Below are 22,005 nucleotides of genomic sequence, written 5' to 3'. Positions count from 1 at the left end.
AATCTACCATTTTAAGTCCTAGCTCAGTGCGGTGCTATTCTACCATCTATTACTTCTATTATCTCTGTATTGGACCACACCTCATTTTCTGACAAAGTCTTATAATTTCTATCAATTAATTTGGTTGGATAAATTTAAATTTGCATTACTTTGATCCATTTTGAAATCAGGCCAAACTGGATACAATTTTGATAAAATCATGAAATTGGTCTTCCAGTACAGAGATGAATTGCAATTAATGCGTATTTACTAATTCTGTAAGAAGTTCTATGCAAAATCATTCTGCCTATACATTATACAACTGAATACGCCTCACATGCTGTACAATTGAATATATATCTAATACACTGTGCAACTGAATATACCTTGCACATTGTACAATTGGATACACAAAAAACAATTCCAAAAGGTTAGAGAACGGAACAGTTGTTGAACCTTAATATAAGTTGAAGTGAATTGACAACCCAGAATTATTGGAATTCTGTTCATTTATATACTAATATCTCACATCCATTGTTACTCTATTTGCTGAAACTAAACTGTACATTTACATTTTATTAAGTGCAACTTGTAACTATGCCAAAACTGGATTATTCTGCCAATCTCACAATCTAAAATACTTTCCCTTTGAATTTTATTCATGTTAATATAAATGACCTTTAAAACAGTGAAGAAAAATCTAAACTTACCAATTTTTAGGGTGAAGAAATGAGAATGTTACTTTCCCTCATTCTCAGTTTAACGAGGTCTAAGGCTTTAGATACTGATCTGATTAAATCCTATCACTTCAGCCGTCTTAGCACTTTGCACCATTCAACATTAATAACACATGTTCCTCGTTCGTTTTTTTCCCAGTATGCTAAACTTGGCTCGTGTCAAAACATTTCTCCAGAAGATGTATTTCTTTTGCTACAAACGATGGGGACAAACAGTTGTAAAGTAAAAGGTTAGCACTTTGGATAGTGCAGATTGCAGCTTACAGGCAGTGTGTTGACAAGGTATAGTAAATCCTTTAAACTGATATGTACCAGCGCAGTGTATTTCAATGACCTACATAGAATGACCTTAAGATTATGTTTCAATTGTCCAGAAATGCTAAATCCCAGTGCAGGACAGCAGAATTTTACTTAGGGAGATTTCAATAGAGAATGAGGGGGAAATGAACAAGGACAAATAATCTGTTAAATTACAAATTAAAAAATAGTAATGAAATAACGTGCACATTTTACAGTGTGTATGTAGACCTTTTGTGAACTTAAGACAATTTATTGTCATAAATGGAATTAAAAAAACACAATGTGGTTGTGAATTTCTTCCAGATATTTACAACATTTCCCATTCAATTTTGCTGTATCAATTGCCAGAATGTAGTTGCAGGCTCTGGCCTCTAGATGCCTCTGTCGAATTAGTTTCTGAAGTCTCTTTCCTGACTCCATTTCCACCTTGTGTAAAAAAAAATGATATAATCAACTGACCATGGGAAACACCATAGGTAATTTACCAGTTGTATTATAAAAGAGTCAACGTTATTTCAACCAGAAAAAGGCATTAGAAAATCACTATAAATATTAAACAATTTATGAAAAAATGTAATTTTTAATTTATACATCTACACAAAGCTACTAAAAAGGTTCATCAAGCTTTTATAGAAGGGCATTAAACTATGGAATATTGAATAGCCTACTAGCATCATTGAATAGAGATACCCATGTTAATGTTTCAGAGGCAGTGGGAAATCCTGTCAGTTGCTACCTATGTTTCTGGGTCTTTGGAAACCATCCCTCCCACAATGCACCTTACATTTGAAAGTACTGTTCAATGATAAATCCAAGCAGATGTGACTGCAACAAGTGGGAGACCACAGATCACTGCAAAGGGTGCACTCAGAAAATGAAAAATTTCATCTGAATTTCATCTTCTCTAAATTGACTTAATGTAATCTAAAATATGGAATAACTTATTTATCTATGATTGTAGTATTTAAAAGGATACTCTTTTCATGGAATTGTGAATTGGCAAATTTTTTTGGTAAAAGAGCTAGATGAGCTATGCCTCATTTTTATCACATTGACCAATTGCACAAATGTCAAGATCTTTTGTTTTGACAAAGTTTATTCTCATGGGTTTATTTACAAATGCATTTCATGAAGCCATTATCCCTATAATGTTATCTGTTGTTCCTCTGCTGATTAAATTAATTGCAATTATCAAGGTTTGGCTCAGCCCTTAAACTGATAAAAGTTATGGGCTGAATTTTCTTGCAGGTGCATATAGTATTTTTGTGATGGTAACTATATAAAAGACTTGGATTTATATCACGCTTTTCATGACCACCGGATGTCCCAAAGCGCTTTACAGCACATGAAGTACTTTTGAAGTGTAGGCACTGTTGTAATGTAGGAAATGCGGCAGCGAATTTGTGCACAGATAGCTTCCACAAACAGCAATGTGATAATGACCTGATTATCTGTTTTAGTGGTGTCGATTAAGGGATAAATATTGACCAGGACTATTTAACTAAGCCTACTCAATGCCAAACTAGAAACATAGAAATATAGAAAATAGGTGCAGGAGTAGGCCATTCGGCCCTTCGAGCCTGCCCCACCATTCAATAAGATCATGGCTGATCATTCACCTCAGTACCCCTTTCCTGGTTTCTCCCCATACCCCCTGGTCCCTTTAGTCATAAGGGCCATATCTAACTCCCTCTTGAATACATCTAACGAACTGGCATCAACAACTCTCTGCGGTAGAGAATTCCACAGGTGAACAACTCTCTGAGTGAAGAACTTTCTCCTCATCTCAGTCCTAAATGGCTTACCCCTTATCCTTAGACTGTGACCCCTGGTTCTGGACGTCCCCAACATCAGGAACATTCTTCCTGCATCTAACCTGTTCAGTCCCATCAGAATTTTATATGTTTCTATGAGATCTCATTCTTCTAAACTCCAGTGAATACAGGCCCAATCAATTCAGTCTCTCCTCATATGTCAGTCCTGCCATCCCGGGAATCAGTCTGGTGAACCTTCGCTGCACTCCCTCAATAGCAAGAACGTCCTTCTTCAGATTAGGAGACCAAAACTGAACACAATATTCCAGATGAGGCCTCACCAAGGCTCTGTACAACTGCACTAAGACCTCCCTGCTCCTATACTCAAATCCCCTAGCTATGAAGGCCAACACGCCATTTGCCTTCTTTACCGCCTGCTGTACCTGCATGCCAACTTTCAATGACTGATGTACCATGACACCCAGGTCTCGCTGCACCTCCCCTTCTCCTAATCTGTCACCATTTAGATAATATTCTGCCTTTCTGTTTTCGCCACCAAAGTGGATAACCTCACATTTATGCACATTATACTCCATCTGCCATGCATTTGCCCACTCACCTAACCTATCCAAGTCACCCTGCAGCCTCTTAGCATTCTCCTCACAGCTCACACCGCCACCCACCTTAGTGTCATCTGCAAACTTGGAGATATTACACTCAATTCCTTCATCAAAATCATTATTGTATATTGTAAATAGCTGGTGTCCCAGCACTGAGCCCTGCGGCACCCCATGTGTCCATGCCTGCCATTCTGAAAAGGACCCGTTTATCCTGACTCTCTGCTTCCTGTCTGCCAACCAGTTCTCGATCCACGTCAATACATTACCCCTAATACCATGTGCTTTAATTTTGCACACCAATCTCTTGTGCATGACCTTGTCAAATGCCTTTTGAAAGTCCAAATACACCACATCCACTGGTTCTCCCTTGTCCAGTATTAGTTATATCCTCAAAAAATTCTAGAAGATTTGTCAAGCATGATTTCCCTTTCATAAATCCATGCTGAGTTGGAACGATCCTGTCATTGCTTTCCAAATGCGCTATTTCATCTTTAATAATTGATTCCAACGTTTTCCCCACTACCGATGTCAGGCTAACCGGTCTATAATTCCATGTTTTCTCTTCCTCCTTTTTTAAAAAGTGGTGTTACATTAGTTACCCTCCAGTCCATAGGAACTGATCCAGAATCGATAGACTGTTGGAAAATGATCACCAATGCATCCACTATATCTAGGGCCACTTCCTTAAGTACTCTGGGACACAGACTATCAAGCCTTGGGGATTTATTGGCCTTCAATCCCATCAATTTCCCTAACACAATTTCCTGACTAATAAAGATTTCCTTCAGTTCCTCCTTCTCACTAGACCCTCGGACCCCTAGTATTTCCGGAAGGTTATTTGTGTTTTCCTTCGTGAAGACAGAACAAAAGTATTTGTTCAATTGGTCTGCCATTTCTTTGTTCCCCATTATAAATTCACCTGATTCTGACTGCAAGGGACCTACATTTGTCTTCACTAATCTTTTTCTCTTCACATATCTATAGAAGTTTTTGCAGTCAGTTTTTATGTTCCCAACAAGCTTCCTCTCATACTCTATTTTCCCCCTCCTAATTAAATCGTTTGTCCTTCTTTGCTGAATTCTAAATTTTTCCAAATTCTTGCATGGTAGTTTACTGCCAATTGTAAATGATGTATTCCAATGTAACATAACATATCAGATTAAACAACTTGAATTTATATAGCGCATTTAATGGAGGAAAACATCCCAAAATGGCCCACAGAGGCGTAATCAATAAATGGGTGCCAAGCCAAGGAAGAGGATATTATGAGGAGTGACCAAAAGCTTGGTTAAAGAGGTGGTATAAACAGGTGGTTTTCATCATCATCATCATAGGCAGTCCTTTGGAATCGAGGAAGACTTGTTTCCACTCTTAGAATGAGTCCTTAGTTGGCTGAACAGCCCAATACGAGATCCACAGTCTCTGCCACAGGTGGGACAGACAGTCATTGAAGGTAAGCGAGGGTGGGACTGGTTTGCCACACGTTCCTTCCGCTGCCTGCTTGTTTTCTGCATGCACTTGGCGACGAGACTTGAGGCGCTCTCCCAGATGCACCTCCTCCACTCAGGGCAGTCTTTGGCCAGGGACTCCCAGGTGTCGGTGGGGACGCCGCACTTTATCAGGGCGGCTTTGAGGGTGTCCTTGTAACGTTTCCTCTGCCCACCTTCAGCTCGTTTGACGTGCAGGAATTCCGAGTAGAGCACTTGCTTTGGGAGTCTCGTGTCTGGCAATGTGAACTATGTGGCCTGCCAGCGGAGCTGATTAACTGTGGTCAGTGCTTCAATGCTGGGGATGTTGGTCTGGTCGAGGACGCTGATGTTGGTGCGTCAGTCCTCCAAGAGAATTTGTAGGATCTTGCGGAGGCATCATTGATGGTATTTCTCCAGCAACTTGAGGTGTCTACTGTACATGGTCCATGTCTCTGAGCCATACAGGAGGTGGTTTTAAGGAGGCTCTGAAAGGAGGTGAGGGATGTAGAGAGGCAAAGGGGTGTAGGGATGAAATTCCAGAATGTGGCGTCTAGACGGCTGAAGGCATAGCTGCCAGTGGTGGTGGCAAGAGCGAGGGATACACAAGAGGCCAGAGACTAACAGAGTTAGGAAAGGGAGGAGTGGCGGAGTTGTAGGGTTGGAGGAGGTTACAGAGATAAGATGGATGCCGCCAAGAACGAGATTTAAAAATGAGAATTTTAATTTATAGATATTGGGGAACCAGGAGCCAACATACGTAATTGAGGACAAGGGTGATAGATAGGTGAAACTTGGTGCATTTTAGGATGCAGAATAGGGAGCAGAATTTGGACTTCGGCCTTCCTAATATATAGCTGGACAAAATTGCAGATCATCCATCTGTCAATTGTAAAAGCTAGAAAATGGTGTGTAAAACCACATCAAATGGAAACAATACCTCGGGGAGCTTGAATGCTTCTAGTTCTGCAAACTGTATAAAACATATAAAAATGCTGTACCTCACAACCAAGATTAGTCATTAAAATATCTCTAAGAAAAGAGCCCAGTTAAGGAATCAAATAAGGGTAAAGGTCAGTTTGCGCCATGAACCTCCGTTGCTGACCCGACCAAGTTCGTGGGGTCGGGGACATCTCTTGATGTAAACTGGGATGTCAATCCTACAGGTTTTTGGCTCCAGGCGATATTGTTCCTTGAGGAAAACTGGAGTTTTATCTTGAGGTAATTCTGCAGTGGAATTCTCTTCTGATCAAATTTCTTCATAACACAGTATTTTCTATATTCCTCAAAATCTCTGAGCACATTTCTTTTAAAACTCAGTAAATATCTGGCTTACTTGATCAATTTGTATTTAAATTGGCCTAACAAGCGTACATTAATGGGCAAGCTTCAGAAAAAGGAAGCAGGTAACAAATAACGCTTTAAATGGAGCATTTATACCAATGAAACACCCTAGGAAGTGGCTCAATTGCTGTGCACTGCAGAAGCTTTCCCATATGTACTGCAGGATTGTTTCCATAACAGCCAACAACAACAGCAATTTGCATTTATATAGCGCCTTTCATGTAGTAAAACATCCCAAGGCGCTTCACAGGAGTATTAAAAGACAAACCCATATAAGGAGAAATTAGGGCAGATGACAAAAGCTAGGTCAAAGAGGTAGGTTTGAAGGAGTGTCTTAAAGGAGGAGTGGTAGAGAGGTTTAGGCAGGGAATTCCAGAGCTTAGGACCTAGACGGATGAAGATACTGCCACCAATGGTGAAGTGATTATAATCAGGGATGCTCAAGAAGGCAGAATTAGAGGAGCGCAGATATCTCGGGGGATTGTGGGGCTGGAGGAGATTACAAAGATAGGGAGGGGCTAGGCCATGGAGGAATTTGAAAACAAGGATGAGATTTTTTAAATCAAGGTGTTGCTTAACCGAGAGCCAATGTAGGTCAGTGAACATAGGAGTGATGGATGAACAGGACTTAGTGCAAGTTAGGACATGGGCAGCTGAGTTTTGGACGACCTCAAGTTTACGCAGAGTAGACGTGGGAGGCCAGCCAGGAGTGCATTGAAATAGTCAAGTCTAGAGGTAATAAAGGCATAGATGAGGGTTTCAGCAGCGGTTGAGCTGAGGCAAGGGTGGAGAACATAAAGCCAGAACATAAAAACAAGTGTACGCATACAATTGTTTTTAAGTCACTACTCATAACTACGTAACTGACTGCTGTACCCAGATATTCAACCTGAGGAATATTTTACGACGTCAATTTGACCAAGCCAGGTACCAGAAGCATGAGGTCCAGCCAAATTTACTGTGGATTTATGCAGTGCTTTATACGTTCATAGCTCAAGGTTGTTGAAAAATGTTTAATACAAAGCACAGTAGAAAACTAAAGTAATGAGATCAGTGTGTATATATTTAAAACGTGCAACTGATTTTACAGAGTTGATGGGGACAATCCTGACGAGGTGCAGTTCTGGAATGTTTGCTGTATCCAGTGCAGTGGTCAGGGAGGGTCCACACAGGCAGGCGTCAGCGAAGCTGGCATCAGTGGCCCTGCCAGCTCGTGAACCACTGGTATATTGCCATGGCGGCAGTGCGGCCTGTGGTAGGCTCCGGCCGAGCCCCGGCTACTTGGTCTCTCCCAGGTTGAAGCAGCAGAGTAAAGAAGAAAAGCTGGAAATACACCGCGCATAAGTCAGCATCTGTAGAGAGAAAGGACGTTGGTTTAGACCAGTGACTGGAACGAAATATGCTCCATGTTGGCAGATGTCATTGTCCATTAGTCACAACATCCAACTCACCCCCACGTCTAAACAGTTTCTTAAAAATAATAAGACACCTTAAAATATTTAATGCGATTTGTTAAATACATCGGGCTTTCACTCATTGATTCAAGAATATATATGTTTAAAAGATCCACGTCTGCTGCCCTCACCAAACAAAGAAACGTTTCCCATCAGCAACAGGGCAGCGCGGAACTGGAGTGGATGGTCCGAGTTTCCCCGGGACCGAGGAGGATGATGATACAGCGGCGCTGCACACCGGAAGCGGAAAGGCTGGCAGTTTGCCCGGAGTTGGTGTGGGAGCGGGGGCTTGAATCGGAGGGACCGGCCGCGGGCTCGGGGCCTGGGCTGCTGGCGCTCCATGGCCGGCTCTCTGGTGAGTAATGGCCCGGCTCTGACTATAACTACTGATCTTCATTTGTCCCTTTCTCGCCATCGTCAGGGCCGGAGGGATGGGGGACTAATTGGACCGCTCGGCACAGGCTGAATAAATCCCCCACCACCAGCACCCTGTGTCCGCACGATGCTACAAATCCCTTGGGAGGGCAGACGCACCAAGGTTAGCGTCCTTGGTCAGGCCAACACCCCCAGCCATCATCATAGGCAGTCCCCCGGAATCGAGGAAGACTTGCTTCCACTCCCAAAGTGACTTCTTTGGTGACTGAACAGTCCAATACCAGAGCCACAGTCCCTGTCACAGGTGGGACAGACAGTCGTTGAGGGAAGGGGTGGGTGGGACTGGTTTGCCGCACGCTCTTTCCGCTGTCTGCGCTTGATTTCTGCACGCTCGGCGTTGAGACTCGAGGTGCTCAGCACCCTCCCGTATGCACTTCCTCCACTTAGGGCGGTCTTTGACCAGGGACCAGTGGGGATGTTGCACTTTATCAGGGAGACTTTGAGGGTGTCCTTGTAGCGTTTCCGCTGCCCACCTTTGGTTCGTTTGCTGTGAAGGAGTTCCGAGTAGAGCGCTTGCTTTGGGAGTCTCGTGATTGGCATGCGGACAGTGTGGCCTGTCTAGCAGAGCTGATCAAGTGTGCATCCAGGAGGGCACTGAGCACCTCGAGTTTCATCGGTGAGAGCATGCAGAAATCAAGTGCAGGCAACGGAAAGAGCGTGCGGCCCAAAACCTGTCCTACCCTCCCTTATCCTCAATGACTAATTGTCCCACCTGTGACCGGGACTGCGGTTCTTGTATTGGACTGTTCAGCCACCTAAGGACTCATTTTTAGAGTGGAGCAAGTCTTCCTCGATTCAGATGGACTGCCTATGATGATGATAGGGCTCATCATTGACCAGAAACTTAACTGGACCAGCTGCATAAATACTGTGGTGACAAGAGCGGGTCAGAGGCTGGGTATTCTGTGGCGAGTAGCTCATCTCCTGACTCCCCAAAGCCTTTCCACCATCTACAAGGCACAATTTGGAGTGTGATGGAATACTCCACTTGCCTGGATGAGTGCAGCTCCAACAACACACAAGAAGCTTGACATCATCCAGGACAAAGCAACCCACTTGATTGGCATCCCATCCACCACCTTAAACATTCACTCCCTCCACCACCGGCGTACCGTGGCTGTAGTGTGTACCATCTACAAGATGCACTGCAGAAACCTTCGACCTCTACCAGCTAGAAGGACAAGGGCAGCAGACGCATGGGAACACTTGCACCTGCAAGTTCCCCTCCAAGTCTCTCACTGTCCTGACTTGAAAGTATATTGTCGTCCCTTCATCGTCACTGGGTCAAAATCCGGGAACTCCCTCCCTAACAGCACTGTGGGAGCACCTTCACCACAAGGACTGCAGCGGTTCAAGAAGGCGGCTCACCAGCACCTTCTCAAGGGCAATTATGGATGGGAAATAAATGCTGGCCTTGCCAGCGATGCCCACATCCCAGGAACAATTACATTTTTAATTACCTCTTTCTGTGCTGTATGATTCCATATATCTGCCCATGCCACACAGCATTCCCTTGCCAGGTGGATGACTGACCAGACATCCTGCTCCCAGTCGTCTAAATTCCCCTGCAAGAAAGTAAGCTTTCCCCCATTACAACTTAAAGGCTGGTGCGTGGCTTCTACTGAACTTCTTGATGGCGAGGCTGCATTTGGGAACTTGGTGCCTGTACAATCGCGAGTACAAGTTTCATGCCACTTTGCAACGTAGTGTATTGCAATTCCGGTACTTTACTGGAGTGCCTTACTACTATAGTAATGGAATAGACCTTGAGAGTTGAGTCAATAAACCTTTGCACGCTAATTCGTTAAACACAGCCTAGTACTGTAGCTGAAATGCAGTATAATGGCCTGGAATTTGAGGTCAGGATGATGGCGAACTGGCAGCATTTGCCGTCAATCCATCTTTGAAACTGACTGCAACCTCAGGAAATTCCAAAGGCACAGACTGTCATTGACCACACCAAAACAGGCTGTGCTGTGCCCCGCACCCCCGCACCCCACAGAGCTAGAAATCTGTGAAATCTCATAATCATTGAAACTGATGAAAACTTCGGCTCTTCAGCAGTAATTACGTTGTTAAATTCCCCATTAAAAGTTAGACCCAGCGGGATTAGGTGTAACTGGGGTTTTAACAGCATATTGACTGCTAAACTGATATTAAGGGCCTGGAAAACTAATTTTAATTTTGTGCTGTGTGAAATTTGTCAATTTTAATTTTTATCAAAATGAAGAAACCTTTCCAAATAAATTATTTTTAAGGTTGTCCACCTTGATCAGGTTTGTCTTTTGCCCCCTGTGAGAGCCCCAATCTTACTATTTTAAGGGCTACTCACTTCCTTGTTCGCTGTGTGTCTGTGAGAATTCTTCCTTTTGATTGGTTGCTTAAACAGCCTGTTGACGTCAGAGCAGTTCGAACAAGGGGAACCCCATTAAGCTCTTGAATTGAATTGAAGGTAGTTTTAGAGCAGAATTTGCATTTTATAGATACAGGTATTTAATTTTTTTATATATCTCTCAAAAATGTTTTTTTAATTTTCAGGACTTCAAAACTCATGCGGACCAGGCATGCAGGGCAGCAGATGAATTTGTCAACATTTATTACGAGACCATGGACAAGAGGAGGAGAGTGAGTACTCTCCGGGATGTGCATTTCCATAGCTGGGCGTGGTTTTCCTGTTTTCCTTTTTCCCCTCCTCTATAATCCTGCAATTCAAGCTATCTTGACTGGGTTACAGGAAGGGGAGGAGATATTGGAGAAGAGGCCAAGCAAGGCCAAGAGGAAAAAAAAAGAGAGATATAATAGGCACCTGCAGGTTCATTCCCAGCAAAATGTTGCGCCCTTTTTTAATAGTTTTGTAGATAGATGTGACAAAAAAAGCTTCTGGTTTGCATGTGACTCTTTATTCTGATTGCAGGATTGGTGTGATAAATATGATTATGTATAGAAGGCTATTTGAGATTGTTTAACATGTAAGCAGTCTCTCCTGGCTTATCTTACCTTCTTAAATTTCTGGCGTTCCAAGGAGTTCTGAGATACCAGTTTTTAAGATCACAGGAATGTGGAAAGGGAGGACCTTGAGACAATCACTATCACTAGGGGGGTAGTGCTGGACAGGCTAATGGGACTTGAGATAGACAAGTCCCCTGGTCCTGATGAAATGCATCCCAGGGTATTAAAAGAGATGGCGGAAGTTATAGCAGATGCATTCGTTATAATCTACCAAAATTCTCTGGACTCTGGGGAGGTACCAGCGGATTGGAGAGCAGCTAATGTAACGCCTCTATTTAAAAAAGGGGGCAGACAAAAGGCAGGTAACTATAGGCCGGTTAGTTTAACATCTGTAGTGGGTAAAATGCTTGAAGCTATCATTAAGGAAGAAATAGCGGGACATCTAGATAGGAAGAGTGCAATCAAGCAGACGCAGCATGGATTCATGAAGGGGAAATCATGTTTAACTAATTTACTGGAATTCTTTGAGGATATAACGAGCAGGGTGGATAGAGGTGTACCGATGGATGTGGTGTATTTAGATTTCCAAAAGGCATTCGATAAGGTGCCACACAAAAGGTTACTGCAGAAGATAAAGGTACGCAGAGTCAGAGGAAATGTATTAGAATGGATCGAGAATTGGCTGGCTAACAGAAAGCAGAGAGTCGGGAAAAATGGGTCCTTTTCGGGTTGGAAATCGGTGGTTAGTGGTGTGCCACAGGGATCGGTGCTGGGGCCACAACTGTTTACAATATACATAGATGACCTGGAAGAGGGGACAGAGTGTAGTGTACTCCTGTTCCTAATTCTTATGTTCTAATAAATGGCAATTTAAATTTATGCCAAATATTTGGATGTTGTTGGTCAGACAACTCCAGCTCCCTTAAGGCCATTAATGAGGTAACTCATTCAGGGTGCTTTGCATCCAAAGTGAGATTTGGCCTGGCATTTTAGTGACCAAATTAAATTACAATGTCCCGAACATTAAAAAAAAGGTCACTTGGCCAGTTATCAGCCATTTAAGTGTCTATTTTTAAGATGAGAGTCCCAGCTGCAGAATGGGCAGCGGGGCATTGGAGATTCAGAAAAACAGACATGTGTAATGTAGCCAAGTTTGCTGATGATACAAAATGGGTGGGAAAGCAAATTGTGACAACACAAAAAATCTGCAACGGGATACAGACAGGCTAAGTGAGTGGGCAAACATTTGGCAGATGGAGTATAATGTGGGAAAATGTGAGATTATCCATTTTGCAGAAAAAATAGAAAAGCAAATTATAATTTAAATGGAGAAAAATTGCGAAGTGCTGCAGTCCTTGTGCATGAAACACAAAAAGTTAATATGCAGGTACAGCAAGTAATCAGAAAAGCAAATGGAATGTTGTCCTTTATTGCAAGGGGGAAGAGTGTATAAAAGTAGAAAAGTCCTGCTACAACTGTACAGGGTATTGGCGAGGCCACACCTAGAGTACTGCGTACAGTTTTGCTCTCCGTATTTAAGGAAGGATATACTTGCATTGGAGGCTGTTCAGAGAAGGTTCACTAGGTTAATTCCGGAGATGAGGGGGTTGACATGAAGATAGGTTGAATAGGGTGGGCCTTTATTCATTGGAGTTCAGAAGAATGAGAGGTGATCTTATGAAAACATATAAGGTAATGAGGAGGCTTGACAAGATGGATGCAGAGAGGATATTTCCACTCATAGGGCAAACTAAAACTAGGGGACATAGAATAAGGGGCCGCCCATTTAAAACTGAGATGAGGAGGAATTTCTTCTCTGAGGGTTGTAAATCCATGGAATTCTCTGCCCCAGAGAGCTGTGGAGGCTGGGTCATTGAATATATTTAAGACAGAGATGGGACAGATTTTTTGAGCGATAAGGGAAGTGGAGCTGAGTCCATGATCAGATCAGCCATGATCTTATTAAATGGCGGAACAGGCTCGAGGGACCAAATGGCCTACTCCTGCTCCTATTTCTTATGTTCTTAAGTTTAAACAATGAACTCTGGAAAAACACGTTAAAATATATTGAACAGAGAAAACAGAATAGGGGAGGAAAAAAAGACAGCAATTATTAAAAAAGCATTTTGAATAAAAATCTACGATTGCTGAAATATTCCCAGGCCTGTAGCAGCAGTACTGCTTATAATATACTGATTGGATATTTCACACATTACGCAAGGTCATAAGAATTAGGAACAGGAGTAGGCCATCTAGCCCCTCGAGCCTGCTCCGCCATTCAACAAGATCATGGCTGATCTGGCCGTGGACTCGGCTTCACTTACCCGCCCGCTCCCCATAACCCTTAATTCCCTTATTGGTTAAAAGTCTATCTATCTGTGATTTGAATACATTCAATGAGCTAGCCTCAACTGCTTCCTTGGGCAGAGAATTCCACAGATTCACAACCCTCTGGGAGAAGAAATTCCTTCTCAACTCGGTTTTAAATTGGCTCCCCCGTATTTTGAGGCTGTGCCCCCTAGTTCTAGTCTCCCCGACCAGTGGAAACAACCTCTCTTCCTCTATCTTGTCTATTCCTTTCATTATTTTAAATGTTTCTATAAGATCACCCCTCATCCTTCTGAACTCCAACGAGTAAAGACCCAGTCTACTCAATCTATCATCATAAGTTAACCCCCTCATCTCCAGAATCAGCCTAGTGAATCGTCTCTGTACCCCCTCCAAAGCTGTATATCCTTCCTTAAGTAAGGTGACCAAAACTGCACGCAGTACTCCAGGTGCAGCCTCACCAATACCCTATACAGTTGCAGAAGGACCTCCCTGCTTTTGTACTCCATCCCTCTCGCAATGAAGGCCAACATTCCATTCGCCTTCCTGATTACCTGCTGCACCTGCAAACTAACTTTTTGGGATTCATGCACAAGGACCCCCAGGCCCCTCTGCACCGCAGCATGTTGTAATTTCTCCCCATTCAAATAATATTCCCTTTTACTGTGTTTTTTTCCAAGGTGGATGATCTCACACTTTCCGACATTGTATTCCATCTGTCAAACCTTAGCCCATTCGTTAAACCTATCTAAATCTCTTTGCAGCCTCTCTGTGTCCTCTACACAATCCGCTTTCCCACTAATCTTTGTGTCATCTGCAAATTTTGTTACACTACACTCTGTCCCCTCTTCCAGGTCATCTATGTAAACAGTTGTGGTCCCAGCACCGATCCCTGTGGCACACCACTAACCACCGATTTCCAACCTGAAAAGGACCCATTTATCCCGACTCTCTGCTTTCTGTTAGCCAGCCAATTCTCTATCCATGCTAATGTATTTCCTCGACTCCGCGTACCTTTATCTTCTGCAGTAATCTTTTGTGTGGCACCTTATCGAATGCAGATAGAAACATAGAAATTTACAGCGCAGAAGGCCATTTCGGCCCATCGTGTCCACACCAGCCGACAAAGAGCAGCACGACCCTTAGTCAGCAGCCCTGAAGGTTACATATCATCATTATCGGCAGTACCTCGCAATCGAGGAAGACTTGCTTCCACTGTTAACATAAATTCTTGGGTGGCTGTACAGTCCAATACGAGAACCACAGTCTCCGTCACAAGTGGGGCAGATAGTCGTTGAGGGAAAGTGTGGGTGGGCCAGGTTTTCCGCATGCTCTTTCCGCTGCCTGCGCTTGATTTCTGCATGCTCTCGGTGACGAGACTCGAGGAGCTCAGGGTCCTCTCGGATGCACTTCCTCTACTTAGGGCGGTCTTTGGCCAGGTACTCCCAGGTGTCAGTGGAGATGTTACACTTTATCAGAGAAGCTTTGAGGGTGTATTTGTAACTTTTCTTCTGCCCACCTTTGGCTTGTTTGCCGTGAAGGAGTTCCGAGTAGAGCGCTTGCTTTAGGAGTCTCGTGTCTGGCATGCGATCTGTGTGGCCTGCCCAGCAGAGCTGATCAAGTGTGGTCAGTGCTGGGGATGTTGACCTGGTCAAGGACACTAACATTGGTGCGCCTGTCCTCCCAGGGAATTTGTAGGATCTTGCGGAGACATCGTTGGTGGTTTTTCTCCAGCAACTTGAGGTGTCTGCTGAAAAATGGTCCATGTTTCTGAGCCATACACGAGGGCGGGTATTACTAAAGCCCTAAACACTATGAGCTTGGTGACAGTTTTGAGGGCCTGGTCTTCAAACACACTTTTCCTCAGGCGGCCAAAGGCTGCACTAGCGCACTGGAACATATAAACCTATGAACAATGACGGAAAGGCAAAGAGCACCCAGCCCAGCCAGTCCGCCTCACACAACTGCGACGTCCCTTATACTGAAACATTCTACACTCCACCCCAACCAGAGCCACGTGATCTCCTGGGAGAGGCAAAAACCAGATAAAATCCCAGGCCAATTTAGGGAGAAAAAATCTGGGAAAATTCCTCTCCGACCCATCCAGGCGATGACCCTGGCCATATTCGATTCCCTGCAGTACTTACCATTAATACTGCGTCGGCCAACAAAAGGTCATCCAGTCTAATCCCAATTACCAGCTCTAGGTCCATAACCCTTCAGGTTACGGCACTTTAAGTGCCCATCCAACCTTCTCTTTAAAAACTCTTTCAGGCAGCGAGTTCCAGATCCTCACAACCCTCTGCATAAAGAAGCCCCCCCCCCCCTCCCAAATCCCCTCTAAACCTTCCACCACCCACCTTAAAACTATATCCCCTCGTAATAGGCCCCTCCACCAATGGAAATAGGCCCTTACTATCCACTATGTCCAGGCCCCTCAATATTTTGAGCACCTCAATGAGGTCTCCTGTCAACCTCCTCTGTTCCAATGAGATCAAAGCCAGCCTATCCAATCTGTCCTCATAACTAAGATTCTGCATTCCAGGCAGCATCCTAGTAAATCTCCTCTGCACCCTCTCTAGTGCAATCACGTCCTTCCTATAATACGGCGACCAGAACTGCACACAGTACTCCAACTGTGGCCTAACCAAAGTATTATACAATTTAAGCATAACCTCCCTGCTCTTATATTCTATGCCTTGGCCAATAAAGGCAAACATTCCGTATGCCTTCTTAACCACCTTATCCACTAGACCTGTTACTTTCAGGGATCTGTGGACAACACTCCATTGTCCCTTTTTTCATCTACACTATTAAGTGGCCTACACTTAATGTGTATACCCTTTTCTTATTAGCCCTCTCAAAGTGCATCACCTCACACTTCTCTGAATTAAATTCCATTTGCTAAGATTAACAAAATAACATTGCATTATGACTTTGTCTTCAGCTTTTCCATTTTGATCATTGTTTTCAACTTTCATTTTATTCTTTTTTGCAGGTATTGACCAAATTGTATCTGGATACAGCAACCTTAGTGTGGAACGGCAATGCAATATCGGGCCATCAAGCACTCGCTGAATTTTTCGAAATGTTGCCTTCTAGTGATTTCCAAGTAAACATGCTGGACTGCCAGCCAGTTCATGGTATGCTTCAGTTACACCTGATAAGAATTGTATCAAATATAACATGTTAAATAACTGCATCTATGTCACTCATCTTACAGTAGGTCTGAGTACTTTTCTAATTTGGACTATATTTGTGATATTTGAAATATCAAAGGCAGCAGAAAAATGGTTGCGTGGATTGTCCATGAATTGTGTAATCATTACTTTTCTTTAGCATTCTCCTCCTTCACCTGCAGGAAACAAAATCAATAAAAATTAGATTTGTTTTGAAAATAAAATAGTATTTGGAAGCCGTAAATAACTTCCCTTTATCCTATATTCTTTTATTTTTATTATTTAACTTAGTTTCTGTCTATTTATCATATTCGCCTCCTGGATTCAATCATCCGTTTAGGAGATAGTGTTAATATTGAAAACATTATACTTTGCCTGGCTATAGTCATGAACTGGTCAGGCGTTTACTCAGCTCTTCTAATGTCAGATACTTGTGTGCTAGTTTTTCAGTCGCCTTGTCTGTAATACCAATAGGCTGTTTCACCAGAGGGCTCATTTGTTTGCAATGCAGCAATGGTTAAGCACAAATGAGTGTTGGGTATATATTTCACTATAGCGGGATGCGTACAGACCACTAGCTCTCCCTCAGCATGCTTCCCAGGTGTCTAAAACATGCACTTTGTTGAAGGGGCAGTGTTATCTAGATAAAATGTCCAAGGCAGTTTATAATGTTTGTACACAAGGGAACAATATATAGGATGCATGGCACAGAAACAGGCCAACCAGTCCATGCCAGTGTTTATGCTCCACTCGAGCCTCCTCCTGTCTTTCCTCATCTAAATCTATCAGCGTAACCCTCTTTTCCCTTCTCCCTCATAGATAGGGCTTTAAACTAAATAGTGGGGGGGGAGTGAGGGATCCGGTGAGCGAAAATTTAAAAAGAGAAAGGAGAAGGCAAAAGTGGGGGGTAGCGATAGGGGTAATCATGACCAGAGTGTGACAGGTAGGGACAGAGCGTATACACATAAGAGTGCATCAGAAAGAGGTGTCGGAGAAGAGAAAAATGGCAAAAAGACTAAATTAAAAGCTCTATATCTGAGTGCACGCAGCATTCGTAACAAAACAGATGAGTTGACGGCACAAATAGAAATGAATGGGTATGATCTGATAGCCATTACAGAGACGTGGTTGCAAGCTGACCAAGGCTGGGAATTGAATATTCAGGGGTATTTGACAATTCGGAAGGATAGGCAGAAAGAAAAAGGAGGGGGGGGCGGTTGTGGCTAGCTCTGTTAATAAAGGATGGGATCAGTGCAGTAGTGAGAAGTGATATTGGCTCAGAAGATCAAGATGGATGGAGATAAGAAGTAATAAGGGAAATAAGTCACTGGTGGGAGTGGCCTACAGGCCCCCAAACAGTAGCCACACTGTAGGACAGAGTATAAATCAATAAATAATGGAGGCTTGTAAGAAAGGTATGGCAATAATCATGTACGATTTTAATCTTCATATTGACTGGACAAATCAAATTGGCAAAGGTAGCCTTGAGGAAGAGTTCATAGTGTATTCAGGATGGTTTCTTGGAACAATATGTTGTGGAACCAACCAGGGAGCAGACTATTTTAGATCTGGTCATTTGTAACGAATCTGGATTAATTACTGATCTTGTAGTGAAGGATCCTCTTGGGAAGAGTGATCATAGCATGGTAGAATTTTAAATTCAGTTTGAGGGTGAGAAAGCTAGGTCTCAAACTAGTCTCCTGAACTTAAGTAAAGGCAATTACAAAGTTATAAAGGCAGAGTTGGTTAAAGTGGACTGGGGAAATAGATTAAAGGGTAAGACTTTTGAAAAGTAGTGGCAAACATTTAAGGAGATATTTCATAACTCTCAGCAAAGATATATTCCAGTGAGAAAGAAAGACTCTTAAGAGATGGATGAACCATCCGTGGCTAACTAAGAAAGTAAAGGATGGTATCAAATTGAAAACAAAGGCATACAATATTGCGAAGAATGGTGGAAAGCCAGAGGATTTGGAAATTTTTAGAAACCAGCAAAGTATGACAAAAAAATGATAGCGAGAAGATAGCTTATGAGAGTAAACTAGCAAGAAATATAAAAACAGAAGGCAAAAGCTTCTACAGGTATATAAAAAGGAAAAGAGTAGCTAAAGTAAACGTTGGTCCCTTCAAGGATGAGACTGGGGAATTCATAATGGGAAACAGGGAAATGGCAGAGACCTTGAACAAATATTTTGTACCGGTCTTAACGGTGGAAGACACTAAAAGCATCCCAATAATTGATAATCAAGGGGCTATAGAGGGGGGAGGGGAGGGGAGCTTAAAACAATCACTGTCACTAGAAAAAAAAGTACTAGGCAAACTAATGGGACAAAAGGTGGAAAAGTCCCCTGGACCTGATGGCCTGCATCGTAGGGTCTTGAAAGAGGTGGCTGCGAAGATAGTGGATGCATTGGTTGTAATCTACCAAATTCCCTGGATTCTGCAGAGGTCCCAGCGAATTGTAAAACCGCAAATATAATGCCCCTATTTAAGAAAGGAGGGAGACAGAAAGCGGGAAACTATAAGAGCAGTCAGCCTAACATTTGTCATTGGGAAAATGCTGGAGTCCATTATTAAGGAAGCAGTAACGGACATTTGGAAAAGCATAATTCAATCAAGCAGAGTCAGCATGGTTTTATGAAAGGGAAATCATGTTTGACAAATTTGCTGGAGTTCTTTGAGGATTTAACGAGCAGGGTGGATAAAGGGGAACCAGTAGATGTCGTGTATTTGGATTTCCAGAAGGCATTTGATAAGGTGCCACAAAAAAGGTTACTGTACAAGATAAGAGCTCACGGGTTGAGATAATATATCGGCGTGGATAGAGGATTGGCTAACAGAAAACAGAGTCGAGATAAATGGGTAATTTTCAAGTTGGCAAACTGTAACTAGTGGAATCAGTGCTGGGGCTTCAACTATTTACAATCTATATTAATAACTTGGATGGAGGGACCGATTGTAATTTAGCCAAATTTGTTGTTGATACAAAGATAGGTGGGAAAGCAAGTTATGAGGACGCAAAGAATCTATAAAGGGATATAGTGAGGCTATACAAAGGCTAAGTGAATGGGCAAAAATTTGACAGATGGAGTATAATGCGGAAAAATGTGAGGTTATCCACTTTGGTAGGAAAAATAAAAAAGCTAATTATTTAAATGGAGAGAGATTACAAAATGCTGCGGTACAGAGGGATCTGCGGGTCCTTGTACATGAAACACAAAAAGTTAGCATGCAGGTACAGCAAGTAATTAAGAAGGCAAATGGAATGTTGGCCTTTATTGCAAGGGGGATGGAGTATAAAAGTAGGGAAGTCTTGCTACAACTGTACAGGGCGTTGGTTCACGAGGTTGATTCCTGAGATGAAGGGGTTGTCATATGAAGAAAAGTTGAGCAGGTTGGGCCTATACTTGGAGTTTAGAAAACTGAGGTGTGATCTTATTGAAATGCATAAGATTCTGAGGGGGCTTGACAAGGTAGATGCAGAGTGGATGTTTCCCCTCATGGGGGAATCTAGAACTAGGGAGCATAGTTTCAGAATGAGGGGTCGCCTGTTTAAAACTGAAATTAAGAGGAATTTCTTCTCTGAGGGTCGTGAATCTTTGGAATTCTCTGCCCCAGAGAGCTGTAGAGGCTGGGTCATTGAATGTATTTAAGGTGGAAATAGATAGTTTTTTGAACGATAAGGGAGTCAAGGGTTATGTGGAGAGGGCAGGGAAGTGGAATTGAGGCCAGAATCAGATCAGCCATGATTTTATTGAATGGCAGAGCAGGCTCGAGGGGCCAAATGGCCTACTCCTGCTAGTTCTTATGTTGTTATATGCTTGTCCAGCCTCCCTTTAAATGCATCTACACTATTCGCTTCAACCACTCCCTGTGGTAGCGAGTTCCACATTTTCACCACTCCTTTTGGGTAAAGAAGTTTCTTCTGAATTATCTTATATTATCATGTCTGTATAGTTGTCATGTCTGGCATCTTCATTTTTTTTTCTTTTACAAATGAAGGAGAAGCTTTTTCTTGGTCTGTGCTCGATTTGAAACTGTCTGCAAAGATGAAAGGGACCCACTGTTTTTCCCTTCTCCCTCCCTGCACATTTACCTGAATATTTTTAGTTGTTGCATATGAATTTTTCACTATGTTCTGTAAGGCAGGGTGGGATAAGAACTTAAGAATTAGGAGCAGGAGTAGGCCATACGGCCCATTGAACCTGCCATTCAGTAAGATAATAGGATGGCAGCTTGTTTTTTTTTTTTGCTTTATTTTGCAACGTGCTCTTCGAATGTAGCCGAAGCTGTCAATGTATTAAAGGCCAAGTATCAAACACTGGGTGTCCAAGGGAGGTATAGTCTGGAGTAAGAACAACGAGGGAAAATGAATTTCATACCAGGAATTAAAATGAAGGCAGAACAACTTTGACGTCAATATTTCTATTGTGTAAAGTTCTTTCAGCATTCTACCTATTGCTTTAAAGAAAAATGCATTTTATCCCTTTTTGCAAAATTGTGTGCCTGGTCATTCAGTAACAACTTTATGATTGTTCTACATAAAAGTTATTGGATGTGTTACTAGATTTACTTTGGGATTTATCTATGTTGTAGTGAAGCTTTTTTTTATTCTCCAACTAGAGCAAGCTACTCAAGGGCAGACCACCGTGCTTGTGATTGCCTGCGGATCAGTGAAATTTGATGGAAATAAACAGCGATACTTCAATCAAAATTTCTTACTCACAGCACAAGTAACCCCCCAAAATACTGTGTGGAAAATCGCCAGTGATTGCTTCCGCTTCCAGGACTGGGCCAGTTAACTCCCGGTTTTAATCAGAGGTGTACAATGAATTGACACTGTTTTGGATTTAATTCTGGAAGTTAATAGTGGAAAAGGTGAAAGAATAAACAATACAGGAATTGCGTGAAGCATTGTGACCAGAGTGGCAGAAGGAGGGGAAAGGAAAACTTGGATCATCCCCTTGTAGAGAAGCATATAGCCACCACGTCTGATATTCAGTGTTTGCTTTATAGATGGTACTTAGCAAAGGCACACTCTGCCTGGAGGCTGCGGTTTTAATCTGAAATCTGACACTCGTCTTATTAAAGTTTTCACTTGCTTTGCATACCGTGCTGTTTGAAACGGACTTCAATAAACAAACAGTTTAATTAGATTGTGTTTTTGTGTTGCTTATACATTAGATTCTCGCCTAGTGCTTTTTTCCCTACTCCAATTTTCACTCCATCTGTACTGGGACATAGGATCAGGAGTAGGCTATTCAGCAACTTGAGCCTGTTCCGCACATGGTTGTATTGGTGCTGGTCATCCTTGGCACCTTATCCCAGCAGGCACATTCCTCACGTTTGTTTTTAGACAGTGAGTGTTGGTAGGCTTTCTGATCCTGATATTGGCCTCACTTGAATTACGTGTGCACTTTCCAGCTGGATAGCAAGCAGGAGCCGAACCATGGCTTATTT

General features: G+C 42.7%; 2 protein-coding genes across 2 annotated transcripts in view; one reads left to right on the top strand and one right to left on the bottom strand.

The window, feature by feature from the left end:
* The window catches only part of LOC139265620 (retinal guanylyl cyclase 2-like), a 72,173-nt gene extending 64,071 nt beyond the window's left edge, over positions 1-8,102 (bottom strand). Inside the window, exons 1-3 of the mRNA XM_070882775.1 lie at positions 7,786-8,102; positions 7,289-7,552; positions 690-909 (exon numbers count right to left, since the gene is read on the bottom strand). The gene's annotated coding sequence lies outside the window, so the exon portion shown is untranslated. The remainder of the gene's footprint in view (positions 1-689; positions 910-7,288; positions 7,553-7,785) is intronic.
* Positions 7,898-21,701, top strand: nxt2 (nuclear transport factor 2-like export factor 2). Its single transcript, XM_070882776.1, has 4 exons — positions 7,898-8,009; positions 10,628-10,714; positions 16,365-16,509; positions 21,169-21,701. Exons 1-4 carry the CDS (start codon positions 7,995-7,997, stop codon positions 21,345-21,347), a joined length of 426 nt encoding a protein of 141 aa, XP_070738877.1. The 5' UTR covers positions 7,898-7,994; the 3' UTR covers positions 21,348-21,701.
* Positions 21,702-22,005: the final 304 nt, after the last annotated feature.

Source organism: Pristiophorus japonicus, chromosome 6 (assembly GCF_044704955.1).
Source record: "Pristiophorus japonicus isolate sPriJap1 chromosome 6, sPriJap1.hap1, whole genome shotgun sequence".
NCBI classification, from domain to species: domain Eukaryota; kingdom Metazoa; phylum Chordata; class Chondrichthyes; family Pristiophoridae; genus Pristiophorus; species Pristiophorus japonicus.
This window is presented reverse-complemented; position numbering and strand designations above follow the sequence as displayed.